This window comes from Dermochelys coriacea, chromosome 7 (assembly GCF_009764565.3).
Source record: "Dermochelys coriacea isolate rDerCor1 chromosome 7, rDerCor1.pri.v4, whole genome shotgun sequence".
NCBI classification, from domain to species: Eukaryota; Metazoa; Chordata; order Testudines; family Dermochelyidae; genus Dermochelys; species Dermochelys coriacea.
In genome coordinates, this window is record NC_050074.1 from 57,646,191 (window position 1) to 57,661,492 (window position 15,302).

Below are 15,302 nucleotides of genomic sequence, written 5' to 3' on the forward strand. Positions count from 1 at the left end.
AGCTCGGCATGCTGCATGATGAACACGCAGCAGGCCAAGTACCCAAGCAGACTTAAACAACCCTTTACAGTAGTGTGAAGATGCTTTTGAACAGAGAAGATGCGTAACTGTTGTTAGCATAGGGGGCACAATGTAAAGGTTCTGGTGATATGCAGCAAGGTTCAGGGCAGGGCATATAAACCCTGGCAGAAATCAGGGGGACATGTGACCATGCATGCCCTCCCCTCCACGTGTTGCCTCTGCTTTTGGAGATGATTGATAAGGTTGGACATGGCCTCCAATCTCTCTTGAAGTAGATAAGCTTTTGCTATCATGGAGTCTAATACTACCCTCTGACGTCTATCTATGTAGGTGTTAACTAAGACTTTTCTTTGTTAATCCTTAAACTGATGGCAAGAAAAAGTTGGAGAATGCAGTAAATTGATCTTCCCCCTGTTGAGACTATTTCTCTCAGATGAGCCAGTCATCCAGATATGGGTAAATTATTACTCCCTGTCTTCTCAGATGGAGTTCAATGACTGCTAGATCCTTGGTGATGAAGCCTCTTGGCACTGCAGAGAGACCGAAGGATAGGTGCTGTATTGGCAGTGGCTCTGTCCCACCCAGAATCTCATGTACTTCCTGTGTGCCAGATGTAGGAGATATGGAAAGAGGCATTCTGTGGTGGAAGCCACAAACCAGTTATGTGGCTCTAGAGATGGAATTATGGAGGCTAGGATCACCATGCTGAACTTGAAGTGGCAGATGAAAACGTTGGTCTCCCTCAAATTCAGAACTGGGTGCCATCTCCTCCACACTTTTCTTCCGTATTAGGAAGAAATTGGGGAAGAAACCCATGACCTTGTACAGAAGTGGAACATCTCTTATTGCCTACTTCTTGATGTAACAGTGATGGGGGTCTCTGGAAATGGATGGGAAAGGGAAGAGGCATAGTATAGAACTGAATGGAGTATTCAACTGAGATTCTCTGTAGGAACCAGCAGTCTGTTGTTAGAGTCCATGACTCCTTAAAAAACTGAAAAAGCGGCAGAGAGTCCTGTGGCACCTTATAGACTAACAGACATATTGGAGCATAAGCTTTCGTGGGTGAATACCCACTTCGTCGGATGCATGGGATCCAGACTAACACGGCTACGCCTGATACTAAAAAATTGAAGACAATTCCCAAATGGTGGTATAGGAAGGGTCTAGATATGATAGATGGATTATAGTACAACTCCTGACCAACATGTTTGGATGCAGATGCAAAGTGGGATGAAGTGGTGACCAAGGAAAAAAGTCTCCTTTTTGGAAACTGCTACCTTTCTCTAAGGGGCTGCAAGGCTCTCTTGTGGAAGCACATGTGGGGTGATGGTTTCTGTTTGGAGTAAGTATGAGGTCTTCTTGGTTTTCTCTTAGGAGTGTACAAACCCCACAACAATGCAGTGTGGCCCATGACTCCTTCAACAAGTAAAGAGCCTCATTGGTTTTCACGCTAAAATGATCTGGGCTCTCAAAAGGAAGCTCCTCCATGATTGCCTGCACTTCTCTCCAGATGCCAGAACTATGGTGCCAGGTTGCCTCTCTCATAACAACTGGATGCAGTGTTAGCAGCATTCAGAGCCAGCTGGAAGGATGTCCTCGTAATTAACTAACAGCCCTTCTGCAATTGAAGATTTAAAACTCCTCTCTTTTCCTGAGGGCGTTTATTAATAAAGTCGGAAATTTTATTGTAGTTCAAAGAATCAGAACGGACCAATAACACCTCAAAATTTGTAATTCAGAATTGCAGGGTGGCAGACAAATAATTTTTACATCCAAACAAATAGAGCCATTTTGGTTCCTTTTCTCCCAAAGTCATTCTTAGCTGCAGCTGCTTTTCTCATTAGCTGCCACAACAAGCAAGCAAGCCAGGTAGAGGGTATGTGTACAGGTACAACTCTTGGGTGAATGGCAACTGGAACCTTTTATGTTGCTGTTGTCAGCATGTATGTTTGGCAGGCTCCTCACTGATGAAAGTGCCACACACTCAGGCATAGACACATAGAAAATGACCAAAGGTTTATGTGGAGTTTCTTGTACATCTTCTGTCAGTATTTGAAGGGAATCAGCTATACATCTGAGCAGGTCTTGAACACTCTTGTAGTCCTCTGGGAGAGATGGCAAAGAATGGACCACCACCACATCTGGGGACAAGAATGACAGCCATAGGTTTGCTGGAGCCTCAGCCCAAGGCTGCTTCTCCCCAAAAAAAGTCCTCATGGAGCTCAGATGCTTGCACTGCAAGCTGATACCCCCTTGGTCTTGGCATGGAGTAGGATGTGGTGTGGAGGTATGATGCCTTGGCTGGTGTGGACCCCAAGAGTTTCAATAAGGCCATATTGGACTGTTATAAGGAAAAAACCTGAGGTCCACAGGGAAGAGTAAAGGCATATGCTACCCTTATGCTCCCCATGAGAGCCCTGAATGAAGTCCTTGTTTTCCTCTCAGGCTCTCAAAAGCCATACGGAGGGGCTCTCGAAGAATAAGTACAAGACATTCCCCACTGGTGAGAGTCAGAAGATGGAAACGAGCATTCCAGATCTAAGGGAGGGGCTACTGAAGCAGGGCAATCGGCCCTAGGGAGGCACTTGGTGCCAGTGAAGCAGGGGATATCGGTACCATGGAAAGGATGTTTAGGCCTGTGTACAGCACAGGAAATTCCAGCTCTTCTAACACCTGAAGATCCCTTTGCACTGCAAGCTTTCCTAGTACTGAGAGGGGTGGTGCTATAAACCTCAGTTGAGGTTTTCCCAGTCAGGGGAAAAAAACAAACATTGGGATTGATGATGCCAACTGCCAAGTATTGGCACACATTTTGCAGAAGTGAATAGCATCAAGGAAACCAATGTTATGTGGGACTGGCCCTGTAATAGCCAGTGCCAAAGTGCTAGCTGCTGAAGGAACACCCGAAGCTCTGGTCTCAGTACTGGAGGGAGTACTTGCTTTGAGTCCTGAGACAGTACTGGAGTCCCGGGACTGCACTCCCTCAGAGCTCCGACGGTACCCAGTTTGGGCTGTGGAATCTCCTTAGAATGTGAGTGATGAAGTGATGTGGACCACTTCTTATTGGGAATCTCGTTGGGTATCTGCCCAAATTTTCCAGGGGAGTGATGCTTCTTTTTCTCTATAAAGACTTTGTTTTAAGAGTCTTACTGGAATGACCTTCAAAGATGGAATTCTCAAGGGCTTTTCTGGCCTGAGGTGGAAATGTCCGGGGGGGTCTGCCCTGCTCTGGATTGGAGATCAACTGCATGAAGCGGTGTCTCAAATAATTTAAATGCACCACCCTAGCTTTTAAAGTCCTTTTAGAAAAGGACTCACACACCAAGCATCTGTGGGGAATATGGGCTTTCCTAAGACAAAACAGGCATCTGGTGATCCCATCATTAATAAGTATCACCACCTGGCATTAGGGACAATACTTAAAGCTGGGTGGGTTATGATGGTTTACCCCTAAGTCCCAGCACTGAAGAAGATCCCAGTCAGGGAAAAACTTCCCCAAAACTATTAACTAGTATAAAAAAAATTTGCAATAGGTGCCTATCCCAACTAGCTAACACTAATATGTACACAGTTCAGCTAACCACCCTATCTAACACCAATATATACATAGCGCAGCTATCTATCTAGCACTAAAGTGTGTGCAATTCACGATAGCAGATTAAGAAAAAAACTCATGTCTCATGAGTTGGACACCAAGGAACTCCACCTGGCCATCATGAAGAGTGAGAAGGCACTGAGTGGCAATTGGCTCACTCCACCCGTTAGGTCCTCTGTTAGGTGCACAAGGATATTCAGGATGCACGTGAGTAGACACTGGACTCTAATCCCAACTTTGTGGTCATGTGTACACCAAGAGTGGGCTACATATGGTCAAGCACTCAAAGAAGAACCACAACTTTTTGTTGTCTGTTGCTCAGATAATGACTGAGAAGGTGAGGGCTGTTTACATCATCAATACTGCAGAATTTTTATCAATAGACATTAGAGCCCTGGGACATTATTCTATCATGATTAATAGACACTTAGGATTTCTGAAATTCTTCCCTGGTGGGTATACCAAAGCCTTTGCCTCTCATTAGTTCGTAAGGACTGAAGATCACTTGTAAGGTAGGGTTTACCCACATTTCACACTGTAAACTGAAGCCCAGCAAGGGAAAATGATGTGCTTCCAAAATCAGCCTGTGGCAGAGCATAACCCGATCATACCTTCATCTAGACTGGAAAAAGCACTGGATCCATCCTGCACTGTCAGGACATGGACTGGATGAGCTGTCATGTACACCTGTACCATCTCTGTCTTCTATGACTTTGTGATTCAGACTATTTAGATGTGTGCGGTTAAATTACTCAGCAGCCTCTCCCTTCTCAGCCATAAAATGCTTAAACACCACAAGAGAGTCTAGCTCTGTTGTGATTTTCCCCTAATGGTCAAACTCTACAGTGGACTTAAATGATTTGCAGAGTACATCCCCAGCATAGCTAGACTCTGTGCATCCTGCATAGTACTACAGCTGAGCTTCAAAGTAGGCATTTTGTGGTCTTCCTGGTGGGCCAGGACAGTTTCCTCCTGGCTGCACTCGTATGAATTGTGCTGAGCTGTCTCAGCTGGCTAGCTTCTTTTCAGAGCTTTGCCACATTCTGCCCTCACATACCCCCCCCCTAACATTAATTTATATCTTGTACAAAAACAACAGATGGGCTACAGTAGTCTTGAGCATTCCTGTGCAGTTTCCATCTGACAGTCTCTTTGCGGGTGTGTTCGGTAATGCTTAAAAGCCCTGAGATCAGAGCCCTGTTGTACAAATATGTAAGTGACAGTCCCTGACCTGAAGGGACAAGATCTAAATAGACAAGATAGACATGGGGTAGGGAAAACCGAGTCAGAGAAAGGAGTCTTTACATGGATATTGCTGAATGGGGGGAGGGGGGGTTCTAAAAGGGTGATGAGAATGAAGGAGGACCTGGAAAATCTCCTACATGAGAAGATGGAAAAGACTTGGGTTATTACCTTAGAAAAGTGATGAATGATGGGGGATGTGAAAAAAAATACCTAAAACAATGAAATGGACTAGAGCAGGGAGATCCTGTTTCCTAACACAAGAACAAGGCAACATTCAGTGAAACTAAAAGGTGTGAAATAAGTTACACATGTGGAAATGTAACTATGGAACTCATTGCCAGAGGAAGTCATTGAAGTCAAGGACTGGTCAAGATTAAAAAAAAAAGGATCAGACATTTATAAGAAGAATATTCAGTAGTAATTAACAACAAAAATTTTGGGAGGGACATTAAACCCTTTGGAGTTTAGACTAATCTCTAAGGATTAGAGATCAAGATGAGACCTAATATTGGGGGCAGATTATCCCAAATCTGCGACTGGGGGGCTCTTATACCTTCCTCTAAACCATCTGGTGCTACCCATTGCTGGCAGATGAGATACTGGACTAGATGGACCTCAGATTTGATCCAGGCTAGCAATTCCTATGTCCCTATGGAGATAACTTTTCCAAGGTGATGTTACAACCATGGCAAGGCTGAGAAGATGACCCAGCTCTCAGTCCTGTGCCTCCATCTCGAGACCATCCTGCTGTTTCCAATATTTTATGATTCCCCTGTATCTTGCACAGCAGTGATCACACTATGGGGTTTCGCAAATAGGGTAGCCCAAATAAGATCACTGTACCTGAGGCATTACAATGAGGAGTTCCAGTGAGTATTTGACCTGGAAGCCTAGATTGGGTCCATTTAAAATAAAGCTAAGATCCACTTTTTCATCAAACAATTTCAAAAGCAGTTAAAAAGAATAAAAGACAGCCTGAGCATACGGGCATATGTTTTGTAGAGGGGAACAAAGAAGAATTGCCCCTTTATTCTAAAATCATGGTGTTTTGTTTAAAAAGAGGAGGGGGGGGGCAGGAAAAAAAAAGGATGTTTGAAACCCTGGATTCTTCCTTTTAGTCACCTTTGCATCTAGCTTCCAACCCATTAATCCCCTTAACCAAATCCCAAACAGTTCAAATTGTTTTGGTGATTAGGTATTGTTTTAAATTTCTGATTCTATGCAGAGCATCTAATTACATCAAGTATTCATTGTGCAGTTGTGATTAGAGTGTATAATCCCAATGCAATGGTGTGTAATAGTGCAATGCTGAGGCCTGTCTTAAGGAGAGGATTAGAAAATAGATTTGAAAGGTGGCCCAGGAGTATATTTTAAAATAGTTTCCTTTCCTAGTAAAGCTCCTTTAGTCGTAACACCATAGCTTTATAGATTCCAAGTCCAGAAGGGATAGGTTTTTCTAAAAGATCTGCTCTAGGAATTATTTGGGGTGAGATCTCTAGCCTGCATTATGCAGGAGGTCAGACTATCTGATCACAACGGTCTCTTCTGGCCTTGGAATCTGTGGATCTTGTAGAAAAAACATCCACTCTTGCTTTAAGAATGGTCAGTAATGGATAATCAACCACAACCTGTTGTAAATGGTTCCAATGATTAATTACTCTCCCCGTTTACAATTTATGCCTTACTTTCAGTCTGAATTAGTCTACTTTCAACTTCAGCCGTTAGCTCATGGTGTAACTTTTTCCTTTCACCAAGACGACAGGAATAAGGAGAATATTGTGATTAAAAGGCATTGAAGTAAATTTGGGTGATCTGGCCTCAATTCCCAGCTCTGCTAGTCTCCATATAATGTTAAGCAAGTCTCCATGCAAAATTAACCTGTTCTCCAGCTATAAAATGGGGATAACAATACTTCCTTTATCTTGTCTGTTTAGACTGTAAACTCTTTGGGGCAGGGAGTGTCTCCGGTGTGTGCTTATACAGCACCTAGAGCAATGGAAGTGCTGGGAAACATTGTAATACTAATAGTTGTTAGATGGTGAGTAGAAGCAACTCATTAAGGCAACCTATCACTTTCCATTATAAAAAATTCCTGCAACCATTTTGTTTTTTTTAAGAAACCCTCACACCTGCACGGTTTGCAGAAGGACTTAGAAATTTGGCAGAGGAATTGTCCTGTCAGGGAGGTGCCTTTTGCTGGCTTCATGTACATCTGTTCAGATCTGACCAATTTATAAGCTGTCAAAAACCACCATTTCCTAGATGTAGTGTATAGCTCATTATTGGCACCATGCAAGCCTCCTCCCTGTTCTCTAGCAGTACATACACACCACTCCCTGCTGTCTCATTTCAGCAATTTCACACAGAGGGCAAACTCCAGATGGGCCACAAACAAATGGATCCTCCTCCTCCTGCTAAAGCACTCCCACATCAGAATACGTTTTGGTTTAGGGCACTACTCAGGGAACCAACAAACCAGGAGATTCACTTCTACTGACTGATGCTAATAATTTTGAGGAGTCCGGTGGCACCTTAAAGACTAACATTTACTTGGGCATAAGCTTTTGTAGGTAAAAAAAACTTCTTCAGATGCATCTGAAGAAGTGAGTTTTTTACCCACAAAAGCTTATGCCCAAATAAAACTGTTAGTCTTTTGGTACCACTGGACTCCTCATTGTTTTTGTGGATACAGCCTAACATGGCTACCCTTCTGATATTTGATGCTAATAATTTTGTCTCTTCCATACCTCTTATTAAGTGAGACCACATTCCCAGTAGGAGATTGCACAAGCTGAGAATTGAATACTTATCTCTATCCAAATACCCATTTAGCTAGATTGCCAAGATACTTAGCAAGGATGGGGTGCTAAGGTAAGAGACAATTTTAAGGAAACTGGTTACTGGTAGGACTTCACAGGAACACTCCTACGGACAACTGTGGGGGTTGACGGGAGATGGCTGGACCCACAGAAAGCTAGTGGAGAACCCTTTGTTGAACCCACTGTGGAAGAACTCCAGTACAGAGGGGATATCCTGCCTGAGATCCCATGAGTCTTCCACCAAAAGGAAAAGATAGATCACACCCTATAGTAAGCAGAGGAATGAAGGAGCACAATGAAGATCTGCTCTCTGAAAATGGAGCAGTGGGCTACCTTTGTTAATAAGGCTGGAATACGAGTAAAGGAATCTGTACTTCTCTGCTGAGGTGTTGCAGAACAGCAAAGCCACTAGCCTTAAGTCAGGCCATACATAACAGCAACAGAGCAAGCACTGCTAGGAACAGACCAATCTGCAATGTCTGGAGGGTGCACTTTGTTCTAGTTTATCCCTGCATCTGCTCTCATATCGGTGAGATCACTGACATCTAGTGGCCTTTGCTGTCACACAGCCATCTAGATGATTTCCCACAGGCCCAGGATAGGAAGATACTCAGTGCCTGGCTGTTGTAGTACAAACAGTGTTTAATTTGTAATGAAAGAGCTGTCGGGGCTCAAGCAATTAAGTGCCAGGGCTGCAGCAATTTTTTTTTTTTTAAACACTTTCATAACCGACGCAGCAAGCCCAGAGGTGCCAGGACTCTGAACTGCTGGGCTCAACCCTGGAAAGCCCCATCACAAATTAAGCACCAAGCACAAGCCACATTATCAGACAAGCAGTTACACCTTTTCTAGTGCAATGGGTATAGAAAGTACCCCCGAGTGGCTGTACAGAAATGTGCACAGACTTTCACTTCTACAGTTCAGCACTGAGCAAACAGTGCTACAATTTACATTTTAGAGATACACATCACTCAAAGAGATGCATGCAATCTACCTTTTGAGTCCTCCTGCCAAATGAACATTCTTTCCTGGGATTCAGGTTTATTCAACACCGCATAACCGGTCTCAAACATATTCTAGAAACTAAAGCAAGAGGCTGCAGCTAAGAGAATTTCCCACTGTAAAAAGTGAAGAGTTACAATTCTGCACCAGAAACAAATACTATCACCAATAGATCCCAGTGGTTCCTTCCTGCAGGGCACTTATTTCCCAAGACACTGCCTAAGTTCGCCTCTTTGTGAAACAGGTTACACTGATTTCTGTCACGTTTTTGGTTTCTGTGACTGTCTTTAAATTAGCCCTTTGACAACACTCAAAAAGTTGCATTCCTTGTGTCCCTGCTGCCCACACTCCAGCCAATGAAAGAGCACCTTACATCCATACACAAGGGCTTCATGCAATTATTGGAGGCAACCATTTGCATAACTCACCCTGAAGCTGAACTGTAGTAATCTGAGTTGATGCAGGCTCACTCATTCGTGCCAGTGCATGCAATCAGCGCCCTCAACCAGAAAAAACTCCTCCTCTGATCAGCCGAGTCTCCTCTGCCTCCCTACAATTTTCCCTTTAAACTTTAGCACAATTCAGAATGAGCTCAATCGATGTTGGTGTAAGACAGCCCAGCAGGCATCTAAACTGCCTCACTCGTCATGGCACAAGCAGGTCTAAGCCACGAGTCACGTCCACAGCAGTCAGCACTCTCCGTTATGAGGACTGAGAATGCCAGGTAAGGAAACAAACCCTTTGCTTCTTTACGGTGGATAAAGGAGGTTGGAAAGGTTTCTGTGTGTGGGTTGTACATTAACAATTCAAGTCTTGTCTACTCCTGTGGAGGCAGGAGACAGAGCAATTCCATCCCAAAGGATGGAAAGTGAGATAGGGATAGACTAGTTTTTACCATGGCTGCCTCCAGCAAGAGAGCAGTGTTGGCATTCCTCATAGTTCCTAGGTAAAAACTAAAGCAGGCAAAAATAAAAAATAGAGGGGGAGGGGCACAAACCAAGGTCACCTGTAAACTGCCAGTGTGTAAATGCTTTATAGTACAATCTAATTACACGATCAAATAGACTCAAATACAAAAGCTAAACATTTCTCTACAACAGATATGTAGCATTGTGGAGCGCTGTGTACTACTCTGTGTAGTAAAGTGCAAGTCACTTATATGAAAGTTTACATGGTAAACACTCCATCATACATTCTAACACAGGAGGAATATGGAAAATTAGTTTTGTAATTAATTGTTTTATCTGCTAATTGCACTTAAGGCAATGCTGCTGGTTGAAAAGGGTGTATACAGAAGAGTGCTCACAATAAGGAGAACTTAAAACTTATTGTACAAGAAACCTACATCAATAAAGATACAAGAATAGAAAAAATTACTAGAAATATGTAAATCAGGAGAATGTTGGACTATATTTGCTAAACAGTGAGATCATGCAATTAAGACTAGCATGATGCACAGGCACAAAGGGGAAGAGTGACAGTTGCAGATGCAAGCTTAATGTGGGCATTTCCTGATGTGATCACTTGGCTTTTTCCTGGATTTTATTATTTTGATTACAATGCCTTTCAGTAGAAAATTTAAAGTTCAAAAGACCAAGAGCACAATCCCTAGCAGAAGCCTTCCATGCCATGTTGATGTGTACTGAAATATTAAGAGTTTTCAATATTAGGGCAGACCTTGGTGTCTGTATTTAATGGAAAGGGCAGAGCAACAAGGTGATGTGTTCACAGTAACTAGTGTTGCTATGAAGGGGGCAGCTGTATTTCATACTAGTGGAGCTTTTACCTGAGTATGGCCATAACTGAACCTTGATGTGTCAAATGCATGGGTCCTATAGCCAGATCTGTGTCGTCACCCCACCTATGGCCTTCTGAACCACCATAAATAGGATTGAGCACTTTTTTTTTTTTTTTTTTTTTTAATAGCCATTGCTCTTTAGGTATCCTAAAGGACCTGGAGGCTGCAAGTGCCCTCAATAAAGGGGAATGTTACAGAGAAAGCGAGCTCTTCAACTGCTTCCCTCTTCCTACCAGGAACACCCTGTTTTGCGTGGATTCGGTTTTAGTCACCACTGAAATACCACTCACAGCAGTAACAGTACACAACCGTTTAGGAAGTGAAGGATACCATAGCCAATTAGTCAGTGAGGGAATTTAGAAGAAGAGAGTGGACAAGTTATCCAAGTCAGAACTTGGCTGCATGTCTGTTGAATACCCTACATCTTCAGAAGTGCCATGATATTGTAATGGCCAGACATGACTGGGAATGCAGTTTTAAAACATATTCATAATAAGGCTCCTCTAGTAGCACAGTGCCCCAGTACCAGAGTGGGATGTTTTACTGAATAGAAGGAGAAATAGTTTCAGTAGGTGGTGCTCTAACACTACTTTCTGCAGCACCTATGTGTTCCTTGGAGGTCTCCCCTACAAGTACCCAACCGGCCCAGTGCGATGTTGGTACAAGGTGGTAAAGGCTGCCAACAATATTGCCTGGCATGTTAAACATCTGCTGAAGTTTGGTAACACCTAGATTTGCTTGGTTTGATTGGCTTGTTTGCAAGACAGAGACTTTCAAGATGCTCAATTTTGGCCTAGCTATCCCCACTAAAGGGAAGTTTTACCACTGATTTCAATGAGAACAGAGTTAGGGCAATGCTGTAAGCTTCTGAGAACGCTCCCTTCACTTCCAGCACCCTGTAAAATATTAAAAAGTTATTACTGAGCTTATGATAAGCGCATGCAAACCAGAATAAAATTTAATATTTATTAGAATTTCTTCTGGTAACAGCACTCAACATCTTAACAAACCAAGTTGTGAAGTTTTAAGAAATCTAGGATTACAAAAAAAGTTAAAATAAGTTGTTCCTTGTATTTAATGGCAACAAAGGGAATTTTCTATTTAAAAAAACTGCCATATAAAGAGTAGTATTTTAAGAAATAGTGCGATTACCATGATATGTTATTTGCAGAATGGATATACAGTATATGAATGCCAATCTGAACGGAACAGAAGTGCAGAAAGTACCACACTCTTTGAAGCTCTGGACAGGCGGTTCGAAGTAAGGGGGAGACTTCCTAGTGAAATAACTTAAGATACCACACAATGGACAAAACACAAGGTAGAGTACAGAGACATTACATGACACCCTCATTACAGCACCCCCTCAAGTCTGGTTATACAGTAAATATGAAACTTAGTAAAGTGCATCTTTTAAAGACTTGTCTAGTGAAATAGCATTTTCAGATATAAAACACTTAACACAAGACGTGCAAGAACAGTTAAAATCATACTGTAAGTTTTTAAAAACTACTTTTTAAACTTTTGATTCACTAAAGAATAAAGGTGTCAGCTACAGTAGTGTTCACATTATTCTTCAATCAGATGCATCCTCATGTGCTTTTGTTACTTGGCAAATCTTTAGATATGGAGCAGGGCAAAATAAATGCAGTCGAAGCAAACGCTGCTTCTCTCAATGTAATACAATTCCGCCATGGCAGCACAACCATGGTTAGATTTTGGGAAGCTTTGGTGCACTAACGACGGGATTAGTCTCCTGCAAGTACCTCCGCCCCGCACTCTTGTAATCGTAGGTGCAGCTGTGAGTCTCTGCATAGCGATGAGTTGCACAGAAGTTGTTTCCACATCTGAAGAATGAAGAACATGAAACGTTAGGCCTCACCTTCCAAAAGCCTGTTTCTCTGCGACACTCAGAAGGTGCCCTTTGCCTTGCCCTTTCCTTCCTTTTTGGACTTACTACTCCCCCCCGTTACTGGGGTCACCACTGCAGCTCTCTTCCAAGGGGAGACAAGGAAAAGACTGCTTTGGGTATGAGCTTGCAGAAAGGTACCCAGCATTGCTCTGGCACTTAACTCCAATCATTCCAGCTTTATAGAACCATCCCAGAACGTGAGCAGGTGAAATTCAGGAGTTCAGTCATCTTATCAAATGACTTCAGCCAACACAGGGCTTCACTGTGTTCTTCCCTGAAGACTGGACACAGGCTCAGCCCAACAGTGCTAGTTTTTGCTTTGACACAGTGCCCCTTTCTTTCAGTGAACCCAAATCACTAGACAGGTACTCCATGAGCTGCGGGGGGAAGGAGGAGAAATCAACCGACCATTATTTACCTCTTAAAATACAGCCACAAATATCACTCCATCCCAGGCTGGGATGAACATGGAGGCACAACTACAATTCTGCTACACGAGAAACTCTGCCTTTCCCCTGATAGCAGCAGCAGATACAAGTTAAGAAAGGGAATGGTTTTGGCTTAGAATTTGACAGCTTGACTAGCTAAAATTCCTAGCCTGACAAAAGGAAAAAGGGCAGACTGCAGTCTGCTGCTTGGGGAAAAGGACTAAGGGTCTGTCTCCATGGCAGTTAGCTTGAGTTGGAACGCGAGCATTACCTTCACTTGACTCCCAGCCACACACACAAATCTCTAGTTTGAGTAAAGTCAGCATGCGGTAACTAGCCCATCAGGGGTGGGTGGGTTGAAGCTCAAGTGATGCTGATGCTTGAGCTAGCAATGCAGTGAGGAAGCAACAACATGAATTACAACTCAGCAGCAGTCAGTCAAATCACTCTGTGCAGCTCAGGTATATATAGTTCTGAGGCATGATCCCTCTCACTCAAATTAGGCTAGTTCAAGTGCAGTAATTTGAGTGTGCTAACTCAAGGTAACTATTGCAATAAAGACACACCCTGACATAAGCTCTCCCCAGCCACAGCTTGTGGCCCTTTGCCAAGGCAGTGGGAGTGTAACAGACTGTCAAAACTAATGTCAAGTCATAAGTACTTATTTCAGGAAATTTCTGAGTTTGCGTCTGATAGTAATGTGTTCAGCTTTAAGACCTGATTAGGCTATATGCCTACTCTATTTAGTTATCTGGGTTCTTTGTTGAATTTTTCTGTAGAATTTTATACTGATTTACTGATTTTTAGGTCAATTCCCTAGGTCTATAATTGGAAGTTCTCTTGTACAATTACATTCCTTACCTGGTTGTCGTTCTGTTCTAATAGAGGAACATCTGGATCTTTTTAGGGTCTCAGGAGTGGGAGACCCTTTTACTGGGCTGCAGATTTCCCCCCCTTTTTGCCGGGGGGCGCTGCACAATATTACATTTTCAGGCTCAAGCAGACCACTTAATCTAATTCCACAGGAGTCTCAAGATATTCCCTCAATACAGAAATGTGTAACTTCCAAAATCTTTACAAAACCAACAGGCTGTAGAGAATCAGTCAGGAGGCAATGCCTCATCCTTTTGTCAGTCCCCCAGTGCCAGCAGCTGCAACGGAGACTGTCTACCTCATTGACAAAAATTAGGTGAAAAATCCACACCCCTGACGGATCTAGCTTTGCTGACTCAATCCCCACTGTAGGCACAGCTATGCTGACAGAAACATGCTTCCATGGACCTCACTACTGTTGTGCAGGGAGTTGGTGTTCCTACACTGATGGAAAAAACCCTTTTGTCAGGGCAGGCTGCAGCTACACTATGGGATTATGCTGGCATACCTATGGCACTCCAGCTATGCTGGCATAGTCTCTGTGATGTAGACATACCCTTACTTTAGCCCAATCTGCTTCAGGTGTTTCCTAGAGTTTCTCTTAAGATAACTCAAAGCTACTCAGGAACTAAAATCTAAAGAACAGATTCTCCTGGACCCATTTTTGATATTTTGGCTAACAGAACTTCCTAATGGGAAGACAGAATGGAGGTGGGGAAGCCAAAAATTGAGATGCTATCATTGTATTAGGGCAGAAGTTCTCAAACGTGGTCCGCAAGCTTGATTCAGGTAATCCACAGATAGTTCCCTTTAAGGTGCGCAATTGGGCGGCCACACATGACAAAATGAAGGGCCACCCACCTAAGTAGCGGAGCTGCACAGGCATGGCTCCATTAATTAGGTGCCTGGACCCTGGAGAAGACGCACATGTAAGGTGAGGTGGTGGCCTTGGGGGGAATAGGGTGTAGGTGGGAGGGGGCAGTGGGGTGAGAAGAGGGTGTGGGGGAAATTTGGAACGTGCAGGGCTCTGGCAGCCAGAGAATGAGGCGACTTTCCCCAGCTCCCGGGCTGTGGCTGCCAGAGAGAGATAGCCCTGCTTCCCAGCCTCAGCTCTGTGGCTGGGGAGAGATCCACCTCCTTCCCAGCCCCAGCTCGGGGGCTGCCGCAGCGGGGAAGAAGGGGCACATCTATTGCATTAGAAAGGTAAGACTACTGACATTAAAATATGAGTTGTGTGCTTTTCTTTGTAGAACAAAAAAATAATTAAGGATTTTTTTTTTAAATACATAACCCTTTTATCCAAAGCATTTTACAATACTTAGCTAACACTATAAACGACATTTGGAAAGATCATTAAGTGGTCTGCTGAGACCCTCAGCAATTTTCAAGTGGTCCGCAAAAAAAAAAAAAGTTTAACTACTGAAAACAGTGGTTCTCAAAGCTAAAATTCTTTTAGAAGACCTAATACAGGACAACTCTAATACAGGGGGGAAAAAAATCACACCTGGGGAAAATGACTCAAGATCTATATGCCAGTATTTCTCCCTCGACACCCAGGGAAGGTTTATTTGGATTTACTGTCAATTTCTTAAATTCTTTGGATGCT

At 43.3% G+C, this 15,302-nt stretch overlaps 1 protein-coding gene and 1 long non-coding RNA gene across 12 annotated transcripts in view; one reads left to right on the top strand and one right to left on the bottom strand.

Moving 5' to 3' along the window:
* LOC119858565 overlaps window positions 1-15,302 on the top strand; it is a 58,052-nt gene that overhangs the window by 15,219 nt on the left and 27,531 nt on the right. The gene's annotated exons all lie outside the window — the stretch shown is intronic.
* ZFAND4 (zinc finger AN1-type containing 4) overlaps window positions 11,436-15,302 on the bottom strand; it is a 39,605-nt gene continuing 35,738 nt past the window's right edge. For 9 of the 11 annotated variants that reach the window (XM_043519089.1, XM_038409480.2, XM_038409476.2 and 6 more), the window contains one exon: window positions 11,436-12,330. In XM_043519089.1, coding sequence (XP_043375024.1) covers window positions 12,195-12,330 — 136 coding nt within the window. In that variant the 3' untranslated portion in view covers window positions 11,436-12,194. Of the gene's footprint in view, window positions 12,331-12,364; window positions 12,773-15,302 lie in introns of those variants that run through there. The other 2 variants (XM_038409483.2, XM_038409482.2) reach the window with 2 other exon arrangements.